This window comes from Plectropomus leopardus, chromosome 2 (assembly GCF_008729295.1).
Source record: "Plectropomus leopardus isolate mb chromosome 2, YSFRI_Pleo_2.0, whole genome shotgun sequence".
NCBI classification, from domain to species: domain Eukaryota; kingdom Metazoa; phylum Chordata; class Actinopteri; order Perciformes; family Serranidae; genus Plectropomus; species Plectropomus leopardus.
The window spans coordinates 8,865,479-8,883,179 of NC_056464.1; the positions used below are offsets into that span (position 1 = coordinate 8,865,479).

General features: G+C 39.9%; 1 protein-coding gene across 2 annotated transcripts; it reads left to right on the plus strand.

Annotated features, from left to right (window-relative positions):
• The first annotated feature begins 1,392 nt into the window (after window positions 1-1,392).
• Window positions 1,393-17,077, plus strand: cass4 (Cas scaffold protein family member 4). 2 transcript variants are annotated; one of them, XM_042505729.1, is made up of 7 exons: window positions 1,393-1,515; window positions 12,088-12,510; window positions 13,178-13,261; window positions 13,384-13,500; window positions 13,622-14,914; window positions 15,028-15,111; window positions 15,325-17,077. In XM_042505729.1, exons 1-7 carry the CDS (start codon window positions 1,513-1,515, stop codon window positions 15,739-15,741), a joined length of 2,421 nt encoding a protein of 806 aa, XP_042361663.1. In that variant the 5' UTR covers window positions 1,393-1,512; the 3' UTR covers window positions 15,742-17,077. The 2 variants fall into 2 exon arrangements, with proteins under 2 accessions (XP_042361663.1, XP_042361655.1); XM_042505721.1 differs by lacking the exon at window positions 1,393-1,515 and adding an exon at window positions 11,766-11,981.
• Window positions 17,078-17,701: the final 624 nt, after the last annotated feature.

Sequence of the window (17,701 nt, forward strand, 5' to 3'; positions counted from 1 at the left end):
TAGCTTCTAGATTTGGTTCAACAAAAGACGCAAGCAAATCAACTGAACATAAAATAAGCACAATAGAAAAGTCATATAGGTTTGATCTTCCTGTTTAACTAAATATCTGTCGATGCTATAGTTACATCTTAACAACAGAAATAAACATTTTTACTGATGTAACAAATCTCTGTTATTCAAATAAATTACCAGTCTTCTACTTGGAAGCGATTCTTGTAAGTGGGATGTCACGGTGATTTGGTCTATATGGGTACATTTTTTGTTTCAGCACTAGCAATACTAAGAATAAAGCTCATTTGGGTATTAAAGAGACAATAAACATTCTGTAAATGCACAAAATCAGGTCCCCGCTCATTGTCTATTAAGCAGCTCCAGACTTTAAATCCGATGACATCATAAGATTGAGATTTAATTCTCTAGTTTCTGGCTTTAAGATGGGGTAGTTTATCTTCACAAGTCGCCACCTTATTATTAGAAGCTTCTATCTGCATTCTGAGCAGTTCTGAGATATTGAGCCCCAAAGATTCTGTATTCCAAATAGCTAAAATGATATGAACCTTTTTGTTTTCTAATAAAAAGTCCAAAAATGCGTATAGATTTAAAAAAAAAAAACAAACAAGAATACATATATGATTAAGAATACATATATGAATAACGCAGTTTCGAGAAAAATGTCAGATAGAGCCTCATAACTTTAAACTCTGAAGTGTTGATTGATCTTTCTGAGGTCATGGAACTAACACATTGGAATTCTTAATTTTGGAAGCGTTCCATTTTAAAATACTTGGTGGCGTTTAGGGACACCCTCAAAAAAATCAGAATAATGATAGAAAAAGAGCCACAGATATCAAAGCTCCCAATTTTCTCTTCAACTCCAGCTTGCACCCTCACATTGAAAGGTCACTGTGCCCCTATCACTCCTCTACATTCCCCAACCCCCCACCTAACTCTCCCAGACGCTGCTGTCTGTGTTGTCCAGACAACAATGAGAAAAGCCACAAGAATTTCTGCTTCAAACAAACTACCCCCCCACCACCCCCAAACCTGCCCTATAAATTTGTCATGCATACTGAGGAGTGTCAGACTTAGAAGAAAAGAGGAAGCAAAATAATAAGAGATGACAAAAATTCCCTCAGCTAGTTGGAAAAGTAAGCTAGTGACAAATGACTTCTGCTTATCAGTAAGATGAGAGGAAAGAGCACAGAGTGGCATGAAGCTGAGTGAAAAAAATAGTGGTGAGGTGGGGTAGCTGCAGAAAAGGGGGGTGTCTCTCTGGCCAATGGGGCTGCAGGAGAGCAGCTCTGTCAATGACATGGTGCTCTGTTACTCCGCCCAGGGTGTACAACAGTGTGGCTCTCAGTGACAGCTCAGACAATATGCTTGAGACGCAGACGAGGAGTAAATCCCTGAGCACACACACTCATGGGTGAGATGATTCACTGAAATACTGACCCTCTGTGGACGGATTTATTTCTCATTTGTGTGGACACTGAACACCACTGAATAACAAACATGGTGAGTGCTGCAGCTGCTTTTGATAAAACTACAGTTTTTATTACAATTCAGCTATTTTGAATGACTGTTAATATCATTTTTGGATGCAAGCTGTGATGTATGTTCTCTGTGGTGTGCGCTTGCTTGCCAGAGGAATGCCCCTGTAGACCACCTGCTTGGATTTCACTTTAACTTTGCGGTGTCAGCTACCGCCTATTTCTACACACAGCCCCTCTGACCTGTTCCACTGTAGGCTGCTGTAACCTGAGAGATCCTGACACAGAGCTGAGAGTGAAACTTTATGAGCCTCATTAACACACAAGCCTTTAGAAGTGAGATTATCAACTCAGGCTGCTCAGGAATACATCATTGGGACATTATATGTGAATCTGTACGTCCTTATGATGTTTGGTCATAAAACCCAAGAAGTGTGTCAATTGCACATCCTAGCAACAGCTGATCAAACTGCCTGCATGTTGGTTTCTGATCTCCAAAACCCTCTGCACATGTGCTGCTGTGTGTACTTTTTATTTGGGGTGGATGTGGTGAGTGAAGCTTTTGGTGTCTGGTTGGTACTCGCCTGTTGTTGAAACTTCTCTTTACATCTTGATGCCTCTTTAACCTCAGCTGGACTTTTACTCGTTGGCCTGCATGTTGCAGAAAATGGTGTTGACTTTTGAGTTAGATGAACTATTGTTGGACTTTTTTTCTGATGCTGTTTGTAGCTTGAACAAGAAATGATCAATGCATATAATTGCAGTATTGTGTTTCTATAAGTCAGCGTTTGTTAAAGGACCCCCTGAGTGACTAAGTGGGACTGTAAGGTAGCCAGCAGCAGATGGGAAAAACATTACATTTAGCAAAAGAGACTCAAAGAATGTCTGACTCTTCTTCCACAGTTTCTTTATCTTTGCTAAGACTAGTTTTGCTTGATAATTCTGAATTTATTTCATATCTAAAAATGCGGAATATCTGCACAACCAGTGGCTATGCCCAACATAGGGCACCCCTGCATTGCATTACTAGGCATTTAGCAAAACTTTTACAATAGCAATAATATGATATTTTAACTTAACCTATTGTGAAAATCGTATCGTGGGGCCTCTGGTGATTGACAACCCTATTCTGTAGTATTAGAGTATAAAGAAAATAAAAAAGGCAAAAGCCACCAGGAGCACAGTACAAAAAAAAAAAAAAAAAAAGATATAAGAAGGAAAAATTTGCTACAATTGAGCATACCGTAATCTTTTGTTGTTTATTTATTCTTATTGTTTGTTAGTTGAGTTGATTTCTCATTAACTGGGGGGTGGGGGTGGAGTGTGGGGGGGTACCAAAGAAAGCTTGCTTAGGGCGCTAAATCTGCTAGGTCTGGCACTGTGCACAGTATCGTTACACTTAACTGAGGTTCACCAGCTCAGTCATTGTTTGGTTTGGGGGTCCTTGGGTGGAAAATGTTTAAAAAGTCTCCACATGATTGATGTTATAGTAAAGCATAATCATCCTGGTCCAGGTCTTGTCTGTAGCTCACAGTAGAGGGAAAGGATATGCATCATCTTGACATTTTCCCATGCAAAGCAAATTTGTAACTGAGCTCATCTTATTCATCCCTGCTTTACAAAAAATATGACTAGATTGGCTGATGACTAAGAGTCAGTTTGAGCAATCTCATTTCCGTTCTATAAGGTTATTTCATACTGGAATTTATGTCCATTTTAGCTCATTGAGAGCTATTTTGGGACGCCTCGTGCAACGAAGCTGTCTGTCTGTTTTTGTCATCTGAGAGCAGTAGTCAGTCATGAGGGCTTACACAGCGGGAGGCTGGCATGGAGAAGTGGCAGCATCCTCTTCACATCCCACTCAAGGAAGTTCAGATAAGTTGAATTCTCCATCTGTCCTGTGTGTTATCCAGCCACTGTCTGTGTGATTAACTGCTGAGGATTATAACTCTACCTCAGGATTGAGAAGCCCTCATCGTTCATGCTGTTAGGATTTGTGCCAACCGGGCTATAGGCTCCTGAATAAACTCACCAGAGTATGAAAACGAAATTAACTGAGTGATCAATAGAGACTTGGATCGAGCAGTTTCTAAGGTAATAACACACGGATTGATAAATAATACACAGCAATAAGTTGCAACACATCTGGGGCTTTCCACAAGCAATTCCCTGAATGCCTATTCAGATGAGGAGGGTGTTGCTTTGGCTTTAGTGGGAGGTTTAGGTGAAAAGCAGAACTGAGACTTATCAGCCATCTTTTTAAAGCTGCTCTCATCAGTATTTTAACATCACTAATGTGAAAGGTGTCATTTGCAGATGCAAACCTACAGAAAATTAGCTCATGACTGCAGTTCCCATTTGCACCAAGCAGATTTATGGTGTTTTTGAGCTCATTGTTGTGGTTTTTATAACCTGCAGCTACGTATTAAGCCTGTTTCATAAATGCCGTCTATCCCTGAAATACTCAAGAGCATTGTCTGCCTGCTATATGTCAAAAGGAGCAGGGATCAATGTTCAGGAAAATCTGCATTGCCAAATCTTCAACCTCAAGATCTCATAACATTTCAGGGAAAATGCCAGTATGTCTGTAGTAAATGAAAGCAATAACATTGCAGAGACAAGCACGTAAACGGTTACATCGGTTTGGCGGAAGATGCTTTGATGTGGAGCAAGCGAACCAATCTCAAGACTCCTCCGATGACATATTTTCATCTTCAACTTGTTTAAGAAAGAAAATTGGCACCAGAGAAAAACACCACCTGACACGTTCCTGCAAAAACAAAAAAAGAAAAGAAATGTCTGTACACATACATCCGGCCTTGTCCCATCTTCTTTTTTTTCTTTTATGGTGTTTGGCTTTTTTTTTTTACCACCATCTGCTGGACTGTCCCTTAGCCCCATTTATTACGGCATTGCCATGGCCCATGTGAAAAGATGCAAGAAATGTTGAGAAATGTAGTGCATGTTTCAATAGTGAAAATCATTGGCAGTGCCTCAAATGTTCTTCCAGTAATATACTAAGTATTTCATTTGAGAGTACAAACTCACTAAAAAAAACTTTGAGTTGTACTTATCAAAACATTGCTCCATGGTTCTTAAAAATTCCATAGGGTACCTTTAAGTAATCCTTCAGATTATCTTCAAATCTGATTATGTTTCACATAAAATTAAAAGCAGTTTATAGGCTGGAAGGAAATGCCCAAACTTCTCTGCATGTTTAGCAATATTATAGTATTCCCTCAAAAAGAAAGTAGTCAGCCTTAAATGTTTAATGTAGCACCATTACATTCACAATAGGTAAAACATTGTTTATGTCCGTGCAGGGAAAAAGGCCAAACCAGTAGTTAACAAGTAAAGTATCAAAGTGGTCACACTGTGAACATATTCATTTTGACAAAAGGCAGAGATGAGTCTGAGGAAGTGTGAGTATAAATAAATGCAGAGTGTGAGCAGTGAGATAAGTTCCTGCCACCGAATAGAAACTTCCTGTTTACTCCAGTCCATCCTACAGCATTTCTTCTTATTCTGTTTGTTATTAGCTACAGTTTAAGATAAGACTATTCACTGTCAAACCTGTAGTCTAGTAGCCATAATCAAACATTGAAATAAAGCAGCTATTTGCTTTCCATTTGTCATACTTCTCTAAAAACCTTGAAATAGCTGCGCCGCGACTCTGATCTTCTTCACCATTTGTTGAAAGTAGTTACATTTTTCTTTAACATCGCATTCATTAACAAGACTTACTGTACTCACACAACTGCAGTATCTGTTTGTATATAACAAAATAATGTAAACTCAAAGGTCAACTTAAGCTTTCAACCACAGCATTTAATTCCATCTCACTGTCTTCCTTTGATCACATGTTAAAGTGAGCATTAAGCTGTTAAATTCTTACTTTTCTAATAAAAATTTAAAAGACAATAGCATTAGTAACAAAGAGTCCTGAGTTCATTTAACCGACATTGTTCAGTTACGCAGCTAGAGTTTAAGGTTTGCTAACATTAGCTAACATTAGACACAATAAGAAAGCATTCATACCAAGTGAAGGTATACCAGAATAACCACAAGGTTCGCATGTTGTCACAGGCTTGCTACTTGCAACAATGTACCTTGAGTAAATGTCATCTTTACTTTGTGTTTGGTCAAAAATGATCAATGTCATTAGACATAAAGCTAGCATAGTATCAGATAACTAAGCTACGTAACACAGTACCACAGCTTGAAACAAACCATATGATTGCTTAAGGTTTCGCCACATTATAAGGACGCTGAAAAAAGAAGAAGCTAGCTCAACTTTGGTTTGTTGCGCGTCACAGCCATCCACGGCGACATGTTGGCCGCCAGTTTGTAGTGCCTTACCACCGGTTTGCATGTACCTGTTTGTACCCTGTTACTGTATCACTGGCAGTGTGAGCACAGCATTAGTTGCCATAAGCCAAATGGACTTTTTTACAGTCCAATAAATCAACAGATGAGAGCAAAGCAAATCCTGAGATCTGCATTCACATAAGAGCAAATAATCTATTAGAGATGACATCAGTTCAGTCATCTTTAAAAAGGCCTTTTTGTTTAGTTTTGAAAGATTTTAAGTCTTGTTGCTATTTTTTCTGTCTTATATTATACTAAGAAGATTAGCTGTCTTTGTGGAATGTCCACTAAATGGTCCTTGGAAGTTTCATCAAGTCTGTGTGCGTTTGTTTATGAGATTTTGACATAGTTCTCACCAGTTCCCATACAGGAAATACCAGGGCAGCTGTAGCGAGTCAATGTCACTGCCACGCAGTCTGAATCACTCTCCTCAGCCTCCTTTTGGATGTGTCTGGATTGGAGAATGAGATGATAAAGGTGATTTTCCATGAAGCACATCTGAGGATCATTTAAGATGATAAAATTCGACCAGGGACGAATTTCCAACATGTCAAAAAATAATTTACAGGGATACCACGTCTCTCTCCTAGTGTTTTTCTCTCTGTTTGTCTGTCTGTCCCAGTCTCTCCTTCTCATCTCTCTCCCTGCCCCCATTTCTGAATCTAAGATACTGTGGGAAAGTCTAATATGTCATATTTACAAGCTGACTTCCTGTCCAAATTTAAGAAAAGGGATTATCTCAGCTATGTGCCCTGCCTCATCTTGAACACCCTGCTCCCGCCACTCTGTCTGGGAAAACGAACATTTTTCTTAATTTGAGTGAACTTTTAGTTGTGCGTGACAGATTTGTTCACCGCCACCGTGGGTGTTGTGCTGGGCCTGGCATGTGTCTGACAGTATAATGGATGAGGTGCTGACCTGACCCTGGGGTCGTGCCCGGGCTGTCAAGGGGCAAAAGGTCAAAGTGAATCAGGAGGGTGTCATTCGCACACTGGGAACCACTTCCTACACTGGTTCCTGTTCCTGTTCCAATGGCTCTCTGGGACTGGATGCTCTTATTATGATGACTTAATAGTGTGTCTCTACAGGTGCTGTCTGATTATATAGAAAAAAAAGTTTGCAATTACCCAACAGCATTAGTCCTTGACACAGGGGGTTTCCATCCTTTAGTGCAGTTACAAAATACCTGATTAATGCACGTCAGTGGCTGCAGGATAATTTCCTTATTTTATGAATTATACAGTTTATAAGAAGTGCAGAAGGAAGTCCACTACTTCTCGTGGATGAGAGGCTCTTACATTAATAGCATCCTCCTTGTTAAGCTGTAACATTAGCTGGATAAGTGGTGCAAGTTGAATTAGAAGTGCGGTTACTGTTGGCCGGCATGGTTCATGTAAAAACAAAATCCTACATGAAACTGCTCAAACAAGGTCTGTAGATTATGTTGAGTAACCAGGTAATGATTTCTGGAAAGAGAGATCGCTGTTGACTTTTTCTAATGTATTTCTTTAGTGTTTTGAGCACCACACGCCAAGTGCCATATAATTCCACACTATTCTCCAACACTCGGCAACTCACACCAAAACAATCAAGATCGATAAATAGCACAACAAGTTAACAGTAAAAATATGTATTTTGGATTTTGTAGTGAACTATCCCTTTAAATACCAGAAACAATCACCTTGACTATAAATGCAGAGAACAAACAGCCTTTCAGTGAGTCTCTTAAAAAATGTTTTGATAATCAATCATTGCTTTAAGCCTTAGTAGGAAAATAGAAACTGGAAATAGAAATGAAAATAAAAACTAAAAAGTGATTTTATCACAGTTTGGAAAGCTTTGATGAGCATTTTTCACAATTTCATATTTTCGACTAAACAATAAATTAGTTAATTAAACAGATGAATCAATCATGGAAATAAGCAGCAGTTGCAGCCCTTCATGTTGTTGTTTGTTGTTGACATATAACAGCAAGTGAAAATTAGAATTGTCATGAAAACAGTGTTTCACTTCACTTCCAGCATTGTGTATTGAAGTGATTTGGCCTGGTGTGACTTATTGCCTGGACAGTAGCTCCTATCCTGACCTTTTGAAACCATTTCTTGCGTTGCGTGTGGAGGTCCGATGTTAATTTGTGAACAGGATGGAGTGGAGAGACGGGAAAGGCAGAGACAGCTGTGCAGTTAAAGTGCTGAAGGCCAGCTGTCAGAGTGGCTGATCTGCACAAGCAGGCGTGTGCAGGAATCCAAAAGAGTCACAGCTGAATCTGACTTTGTTACTGTACTCAGTGATCAACACGCAGACACTGAACCAGGGACACACGAGTAAACACAGCAAGAGGCGGGGGACGAGTGACCTGAATTTAGTGGGTACATAGTTTGGACAAAGTATCACTAATCAGGTCACATGACCGGCTGTGGTTTAAATGGCATCTGTGGCCCTCTGAAGAGTTTTTTACGTACGGGTTAGGGTTAACCCTAACCCTAACCCTAACCCTAACCCATCTTATCATGATGTGGAGTCTGTCGTGATGATCATGAAACCAGTCAGCTGCTTATGTTATGTTAAGATAGTGTTCACTGACGATTCGAAGAGAAAGTAGCTCCACCAACATAAATCTTGGTGGTACGGTTGCTGACTGTCATTTGACCCCATGTATTTCACTTGCATGTCTGTAGCATGACCTGGAGGATTAAGGAGTTTGCTGAGGCTTGGTCTGTGTGTGTGCGTATGTGTGTGTGTGTGTGGGGGGGGGGGGGGGGGGGGGGGGGGGGGGGGGCATAGTCTGCTGCGGTCAGTGTGCTCCACAGGCCTGCATCCCAACAGGTGCTGAGTGTGTTAGGCTCGGATGGTGAATGGACTCTTTGTTGCAGAGGATTCACCCTCAGAGAGAGGGCAGGGCCAGCAGACACACACACACACATAACTCACATATCAGCTGAGGGTGGTGTGTGTGTCGGGGTGTGTGTTTTGTTCAGGGACCGTCTGTACCATTATTACTATAGTGTCTTGCACTTGCATCTCTCATGTCACTGCTGTAGAAAGAAAGCAAGTACCTTTACTCAAGAACTTAAGTGTTATTTGATGTTCTTGCACTGCACTTGAGTATTTCTTTTTTTAGTTGTTGCTTTTATATGCTTGTTTTTCACTATGTTTAAGATGGAAATATTGTAGCTTTTACTCCACTGCATCTATTTGACAGTTACAGTTGCTTGAACATTCAAATTGCTAAATTTAAAGAAGTTCAAATGAGCTTGCGTGCACCTACAACATTAAAATTCTTATTGCTAATGAATTAGCAATAATAATTAAATAATACACTATACAGGCTAGGCTGACAAGAGGCTATGGAGCAAAATGGGTATTTTTATTTTTGAGAGGATATTTTGCTGATAATACTTCTGTATGTAGGAGTATTTCTACATCAGTTTTAGTACTGAGAGTTTTACTGCTTATTTTACTGTTTTAAATGGCATGAAATTAAGATTTGTCAACTTTATCCCAAAGATCTGTGTGTGCTACCTGGTCCATGTCAGGTTTTAATGAAGAGCACCACTGGCATGCTGACTACATGCATGTCTACATGTATGTCCACTAGAGCCACTGCCTGTGACCTGAATGTTCATTTTGCTACTTTAAGACATCTTCCAGTGCCTTTTCCATCAATTTGGCAATACATCCAACCAACCTCACAATTGCTGAAGTTGTTAATAATGATGAAGTGCTGTCAGATCAAGACTCTGATAAGGATGCTGAGCGTTCAGATGAGCTTCCCTGAGACAGTACTGATGGTTTTTGCACAAATCTTGCAGGTGAAGATGCTGGATGTAGAGGTACTGAGCTGGTATTTTTACACATGGTCTGCAATTGTGAGGCTAGTTAGATGTGCTGCCAAATTTATGGAAGCAGCATTTTACAAAATTAACATTCAGTTCATGGGCAACAGCTCTAGTGGACATTCTAGCAGTCAGCATGCAAACAGCACACTCCCTCAAAACTTACGTTATTTGTGACATTGTGTTGTGATCAAACTGCACATTTCAGAGAAGGCTTTTTATTGTGACTATTCCAAAGCACACCTCATCTTGATATGCGATACCTGTCATATGGATGATTTATCCTGGTAAATCAAGAAGTACTCACTAACACAGATTTTAAGAAATATGTGGCTATAATCTGAGAGAAGTATATTAAAAGTTTTAGAATTTTTTACTTAAACCTGTGGAAAATGGAGCAATTTTTGTTCAGTACATATGGACTCTTTTGCACCACAAGCAAATGCTGGAAAGGCGTATCCTCTCAATGACCCAAATTCCACAGTCACAGTTTGTTTGCATTCCAGTTTTATTACAAACATCTTAAGTTTATCAAGGTTGAAACCTGTATTGTGCATCACATTGAACTGTCCCTGGCTGTAATGTCGCAGCTCTGTTAGTCACAATCTTGAAGTCTGACTAAAAGACAGAGGAATTTTCCAACCACGAAAAAAGATAAGACAACATAGTGACACAGTAACATTGCAGTTGGTAACTTGTCAGGATAGTATTTCCAATGTTTTCAAATATACAATGTCTACAAATGTTAAGGTGTAGGATCCTGTATAAAATCATTAGATACATAATAGCCAGCTTTATGTACATATTATCTTAGGGGCTTTTTTTCTGAAGTTTAGTTACAGGGTCAAGATTTGATTTATATGAATTTCCCCAAATTTAAGCACAGTAAGACATATATGATATTACAAGTAAGCTTTACAGTATATAAACACATTTCATACTCAGTAGCGCCCATTGTTTTATAAAGAACAGTGACAGATTTAGATCATTTCCATGAAATCTAATGTATTAATATAATATAATATAATATGATATGTGAAAAAATGTGTATCTATAATCACCCCTAAACATTTTGTCTCATATACACTTTCAATCTCAACAACATTTAAATTTAGTTTGATTTCACAATTAGCCCTAATGCCACCAGACAATATAAATTTTGTTTTATTTTCATTTAGTGATAACTTACTAACATCAAAACATTTTTATAATGTGATTAATTTCCTTTCTACTGTTTTTTAATAACTCTTTCATGTCCTCACCTGAACAACATGAATTTATATCATCTGCAAATGTTACAAATTGGACACTGTAAAAACATTATTTAAATTAAGTAAAAATAACTTAGGTCCTTATACTACACCTTGTGGAACACCACACATTACTCTTCTAATATTTGATTCAGTATTATTATTTTTTTTTTTACATATTGAAACCTATTATTTAAGTAACTTTTTAACCAAAGTAACCTGAACATACGTACATGTTTCTGATGTGAATTTAAAAAATCCACTTTTCTCTGTGTGCATAGTCAGTCAAACCACAAGCTGCTGGCTGTGAACACAGCTCTGCTTAGTGGTTTTGGTTTAGCACATTTCACCATAAACAGCTTGTTTCTCACAGTTTGCACAAATACAGTCACCACAGCAAGCGTGGTGACAATGCATTAAAGGAAGCTGTCTCACATCAGTGTTTGTAGTCATTGCATGTATAGTTGTTACCAACAGTGCTTGTGGTGTTTCATGTAGCCCAGTCTGATTTCTCCATATACAGAAAAGAGCGAGGCAGTTATAGTGACAGTGAGGATATGTACATGTAGAGAAAATTGAGGTTTGATTTACAAGTCAGTGTATTTTGCTATAAGATAGGATGCTTTCAAGTGTGCAAGAGGAAGAAGAAACTTGTTTTCCATTTATGTCGATGCAGAAAAGCTCAAATAGGAAGTGAAAATACAGAGCAAAGATGCGTAGATGTCACATTCAGAACAAAAATAGCTCTACTTAGTTTTGTTGATGTTTCACAATCCCTCTAACAATATGGGAAAGAGTAACTTTGTGACAACTGTTTCTTTAACTGTGATTCAGAAAATGACTTTTGCAATTGTTCCTTGTGTATCTGATGATGCCCCAGACGTGCAACTTGTCGCAACATTTTGCAGAAGGAAATGTTGTCATAGGTCTATAGCAGCAAAAGAAGAAATGCATTACATTCAGTTTGAAGTTAAAACTTGGATCTGTACATTGCAAATTTCAATAGAGAAACGGACCAAGGAACGACACGCATGGAGGTTGTCTTTGGGTCAACTATTTTCATTTAAATCTGGCATACAGTATCCCCCAACAGGTATGTTTTACATTCTCATCTTTATTTCCATTTTCTCTCTTTTATTTTAGAACAAACTTGCGAAGGCTCTGTATGACAACACCGCAGAGTGTGCAGATGAGCTGGCTTTCCGAAAAGGGGACATCGTCATGGTGCTGAATCAGAACGTGGCCGGCACCAGCGGATGGTGGATGTGTTCTCTTTATGGACGGCATGGTCTGGCTCCTGCAAATAGACTGCAGCTTTTACCACAAACTGGAACCAATGCGGGCTCATTAAACCATGACACAGAAAAATGCAAATTAACTGATGCTGAAACTGATGACAGTGCACAAAATATCTACCAGATCCCTAGTGTACCCCGACCCTCCAGCAGCCCAGCATACGAACGCATGGACATGATCTACAAGGTCCCGCACACTCCTTTATCAGCATCAAAAATTCCAGTCCCGCCAGCACTTAGGCACAGCACAGAAGGACTTGGGGGAAACAAGGTAAACATAGTTTTTTTTTCCTAAGTATTGAATTTATGTGGAAAAGAGATAAAACCTCAATGTAGATGTCCGTTTGTCAATTTCTCTGAGGTCAAAGATGGTCCCTTACTTTGGAAAGTGTTCACCTTCATGATTAGAGAGGTAGACTTGCAGAAATGCAATGCTGTGAAACCCCTGCTGGCAAAAGAGCTTACAGATGGGGACTAGGGGCCTCTCCATGGGACAGGCATGCAGCACTGCGGTCTTTATAGACCTATAAAAGACCAACAGACACAGACTTCAGACACTTTTAACTGCAAACAGCAGCTCATGCCGCCAGGGACCCCAGAAGGATAGAAGTGTCTGTATGGGTGCCTGCGCTGCAGAAGGTGGGGAGGGATAAACCCACATGTTCACCATTTCCTCTCCTGCTCCAGGGGCGTCCTGTTACCCTCTGCAGTAGCCACCTAACATTCAGTGAGCAGCATGGTTTCTATTACAGAGCTGCGTTAATTGGCAAAGTGCATGCATAATGGGGTTCTCCAGCACTCAACAAGCTTCAGAGCAAACACTGTCCCCATAAATGTGTTGATGCAGAGGTCAATGAGGTCAATGCAGCTTTGATCAAAACAGTGCGAAGTGTTAACCAGTCAAATCCAATATTACAGCTTGTCTGTTCCCTCTGCAGACTTCAGACTTCAGCATGGTGCCCAGTCCAACAGGGGAGGTTTACGATGTTCCAATCCAAGCAAGACGAGCTTCTGTTTTCACTGTGAGTTCCTGAAAATATGCATGACAAAATACATCAAATGCAGTGCCTATCTGAAGATATCCTTCCACTTAAGTGGGTACAAATCTGATATCTTCACTGTCATTGTGATCTACTGTTTGCAGGCATCAACAACTCCAAGACACGTGCCTCGAAAAAACTCACTGATTCCACTTTCTGAGCTGGAGAAAAGATTTGACCACTCTGAGAGTTTAAGGTGCAGCAGTCCAGGAGACACTTATGTAAGCCTCAGACATTAAGAGGAATTCATCAAGCAAGGCAACTTTTATGTGTTTTCTTTGAGAAGCAGTCTAAAGTCCTTTTGCATGACTGTGATATTGTCAACTTTGCTCTTGTGCACAGGTCTATGCAGTTCCACCACCTTTGCCTCAGGACCCAAACTATGACATCCCTATTCCCTCATCTACAGAAGCCCAGAAAGTGATTGGTGGATACAGCACCCTCCCCAACCCCTGCAAGCCTGAGTGGATTTATGATGTTCCAGTGGGTCCAGAGAAACAAAGTCCACCCTATGATACCATGCCCTCAAAACCCATTTGCAGGGAACTTTATGACACTCTTCCAACACGTGCTTGGCTCATTCAAAGAGGCACTCCAAGTCCCTCGCTTTATGATATACCAAAACCCAGCCCAAGTCCACCCAAAGTGCTGCCAAGGGTCCCAATTTATGACAAGCCTCCAACTCAGAAGCTTACAGAGGAGCTGGTATATGCGGTTCCACCCAAGGAGGAACCCCTTACTCAAGTTGGCAGTGCTCCCTCCAGTGATCACATACCCCTAGAGTGCAGGGGTGACTCAAGCAAAGCTCATGAACTCAAAAGAGTGCGTCTGCAACGAATGAGGAACTTTCTGGCTTGTTCGTCTTTCCATGACCTTACTGGAAGTGGGGACTCACTGGTGCAGGAGGAAGATGAGCGAGACAGAACCCTACGTCTCTCTTCAACAGACAGTCAAAGAATCAGCACGGCCTCCAGCTCCTCCACGAGCTCCTGTGACTCTCTGGCTCTGAGTTCATCCTCTCCTGAGCCTCTGCGAGAAGTGACGCTTAGCCAGGACGAGGCCTGCCGCAGACTTTTGGACCTGCAGGAGTCCGTTTGCAGGGCTGTTCCCCGTCTAATGGAGTTTGTCAGCAGTCACTGGAGGAGCAAAGAACATCTGGAGAAACACCTGATGGAGATCAAAGAAGCAGCAGAGGGGATTGCATGTTCTCTGATGTGCTTCCTAAACTTTACCCTGGACATTAAGGGAAATGCCCGTCGTTTGACCGATGGCAACCTTCAGACAAGGCTCTATAAACAGCTATCTATCATAGAAGATTCAGGTGTGATCCTACAACAAACAGTAAGTGCTCTGAACATGGCTGGCTGGCCCCTTAATACACTCTGTCAGGACCCTGGGCAGGCCCAGACACCTGACCTACTGGAGCGCTTTGTTATGGTGGCACGCACTGTTCCAGAGGATGTCAAGCGCCTGGTGTCCATCATCAATGCGAATGGTAAGCTTCTGTTTAGAGCCCCTCAGAAAGATCCAGATCCTCTCAACACCATAGGTCAACCAGAGACAAAGAAAAGTCCCAATGGAAGTGAACAAGGAGGGGACTTAGTGGAGGATGACAACGATTATGTAGAGCTACAGGTGAAAGCTTTTTGCTATTTAACTGCATAATGAGCTATTAACCAAGGGAAACACAAAGCATATTTAATAATGTAACTTGCATACTAATTCATTTGCTTTTGACTTTTCCACAGACTAAGAATGATTTTGAAAAGCAGCAGAAGGAAGTGGAAAAGGATCCAAAAGAAAATGTCACAGCAGTCTCTAAAAATGCCAATGTGAGTATCTCCTATAACACAAGGGATGTGTTATTACTTAATTAGCATGAAAACACCTTTGCCTCTGAGAAAACTTGACTTTTTTATATCTCTCTACGATGTCGCTATCCAGAATTTAAGAATTTCCTCGTAGTCAGAAAGACAGGAAAATGCTGTAGTCCGGAAGACGTAACATATGGCCAGGTTCACCTTCTTTGTTCCATTTCTGTTTAGGTTAATAACAAACGTCACTCCTCTGAGTCTGGCAGTGGCACAGAAGAACATAGATCCTCCTCCTTGTCAGAGCACTGCCGGCTTTACTTTGGTGCTCTCCAGAAGGCCATTGGGGGTTTTGTGGGCAGCCTTCAGGATGGCCAGCCACCAGAGAAATTCATCTCGCAAAGTAAGCTGGTGATCATGGTGGGCCAGAGACTGGTGGACACCCTGTGCAAGGAGGCCCAACTTGGCGGGTCAACCCAGAGCCTTCTGTGTAAGAGCAACCACCTGTGTGCTCTCCTAAAGCAGCTGGCGGTGGCCACCAAGAAGGCGGCGTTGCACTTCCCGGATGCGCAAGCTCTGCACGAGGCTCAAGAGTTTGCAAAGGAACTGGCCAAAAGAGCACAGCACTTTCGGATATCACTTGACCTCTGAGTGTGCACATATCAAGCATATTAATTTGTTTGTATAGCAAAAAACATTGTTTTATTCATCACCAGTTTTGATTTTGTCATATTCAGCTACATTTAAGCTTTACTAGCCAAAAAGATCATTGCTTTGTGCTGAATGTTGTTATCATAATGAATACAGGTACTGGTTTAAATATTAATAATATTAGAAAAAATCGCTGGGACGAACAGAACAATTGAAATATGGAGTTTTATTTGTATGAGGATGAAAGACTTCACCACTGTGGAGTTCCAAAGTAAATTGCACATTTAGGATACTGTACTCAAGCCAATTTTAAAATGCAATTAAAATATGAAGTATAAAATTTGTTTATATAATTTACAAGTATTTTATATTATCCTAATATTGTTTGTAATGTGAATGTTTTATGTATGTTATTACTTTATTATGTAAGAGGTATATTCTCCAGGGCAGTAGTTTGATACAGTCAACTTTTTAAAAATATCTATGTAAATATTCAAAAAAAAAAAAATTGTCATGCATTCCCAAACAACAATTAAAAACTTAAAACTGGTTTATTTTTAATGTTTATTGGAAGCATACATAAACATTAGTGACCATTGTAGAAGATATTTATTTGGCCATTACAGTAAAGAGTATTTTACACATAAAGTTTATGTTGGTTGCATTATGGGAAATGTAGGATCTGATGTTTTTGGATCTTAATCCAAATCAGGGACTAAAGATCAAGATATCTTGGCCACTGCTGCTTCAATTTTGTCTGTTCTTTTTTAAAATCTGTCTCTTGTGACTTCCTCAACTGTATGAAAGTGCAAATAACTGAAGTTTAATAGTACAATTTGTGATTGCTCAATGCAGTCGAAATAATAATTTCCACTTTGTTGTCTCTACAGGAAGGTCAGAGGTCAGTGTCATGACAGAACAGGAACCCTAAAGTTTCAGTGTCTTGTTTAACCCTCTATCATGTACAATTTTACAGTTAACCTTTTTACACCAATTTCACCAATGGGATGCCAGCACTGTGTAAACCTTCCACCTTCAGACTGCTAGTGCTATAAATATGAATTTGTGATAAATCCATAGATTATCCTTCATACCATGAGATAGTATGGTGGTGTTATATAGCAGTTATTATTGGAGCTTTATATCATTATGATGTACAACATTGTAAATATAGCACAAGTCAGTCACTCTGTAAATGTATTTGAAGCAGAGCCATGTAAGCGTATTCCCTCTGCTGTGTGCTTCATGTGCAGATGTCTGCCCGCCATTACCATGTGAATGAGCATTTTGATGAGCAGGGATTAAAACAAATGCTATGAGTATGGAAGTCAAAAAAGGTTTTCAGTTATTAGTGTGCAGTATGTATACTTCAACAGGGCGTGAGTCTGTTTCCTTAGTTGAAGGGAGGTTTCTCTATATCCCTATTCAGTAAACTGGCTGAGATGTTTAGAAAAATAAATGCTTTGCAAAAAAAAATAGATGAATAAATAAATTAAATTAAATAAAAAAATAAAGGAGAAGTCAACCACTAAATAACTGTTGCACACACAATCAGTTCCAAGTTGTATGCTGCCCTCTAGCAGTACTGTGTGGACATGACTTTATTCACAGGCATTTGCTGCTTTTTCAGGCTGAAGTTAATTCTTTTTATCTGCACAGAGGTTACTTAATGACTGATCATTTAACGAAATATTCACAGGTATATGTATGCATCATAATCAAATTATTTGGTTATCTCCTTCTCTGAACTTCGTTAATGCTGGAGTGACACATGATGAGCAGGAACAACTGGTCAAGGAAAAAAAATGTCTGTAGCAAAACCTATGCATATACTTCCTTGTAAAGAACCAAACTGAGCTGACAGACATTACTTTACTCATAAAAAGTAAGTCTGCCGAGTCTGCTGAGAAGGACCTGATAGATGCATTCCACATTTACTAACTTTTGAATATGCCGAATT

What these genes read in the sequence shown, in the direction of transcription:
- cass4 (XM_042505721.1), top strand. An exon ending in GACGAGCTTCTGTTTTCACT is followed by an intron (nt 13,262 to 13,383) that starts GTGAGTTCCTGA and finishes TACTGTTTGCAG; the next exon opens with GCATCAACAACTCCAAGACA. An exon ending in GCAGTCCAGGAGACACTTAT is followed by an intron (nt 13,501 to 13,621) that starts GTAAGCCTCAGA and finishes TCTTGTGCACAG; the next exon opens with GTCTATGCAGTTCCACCACC.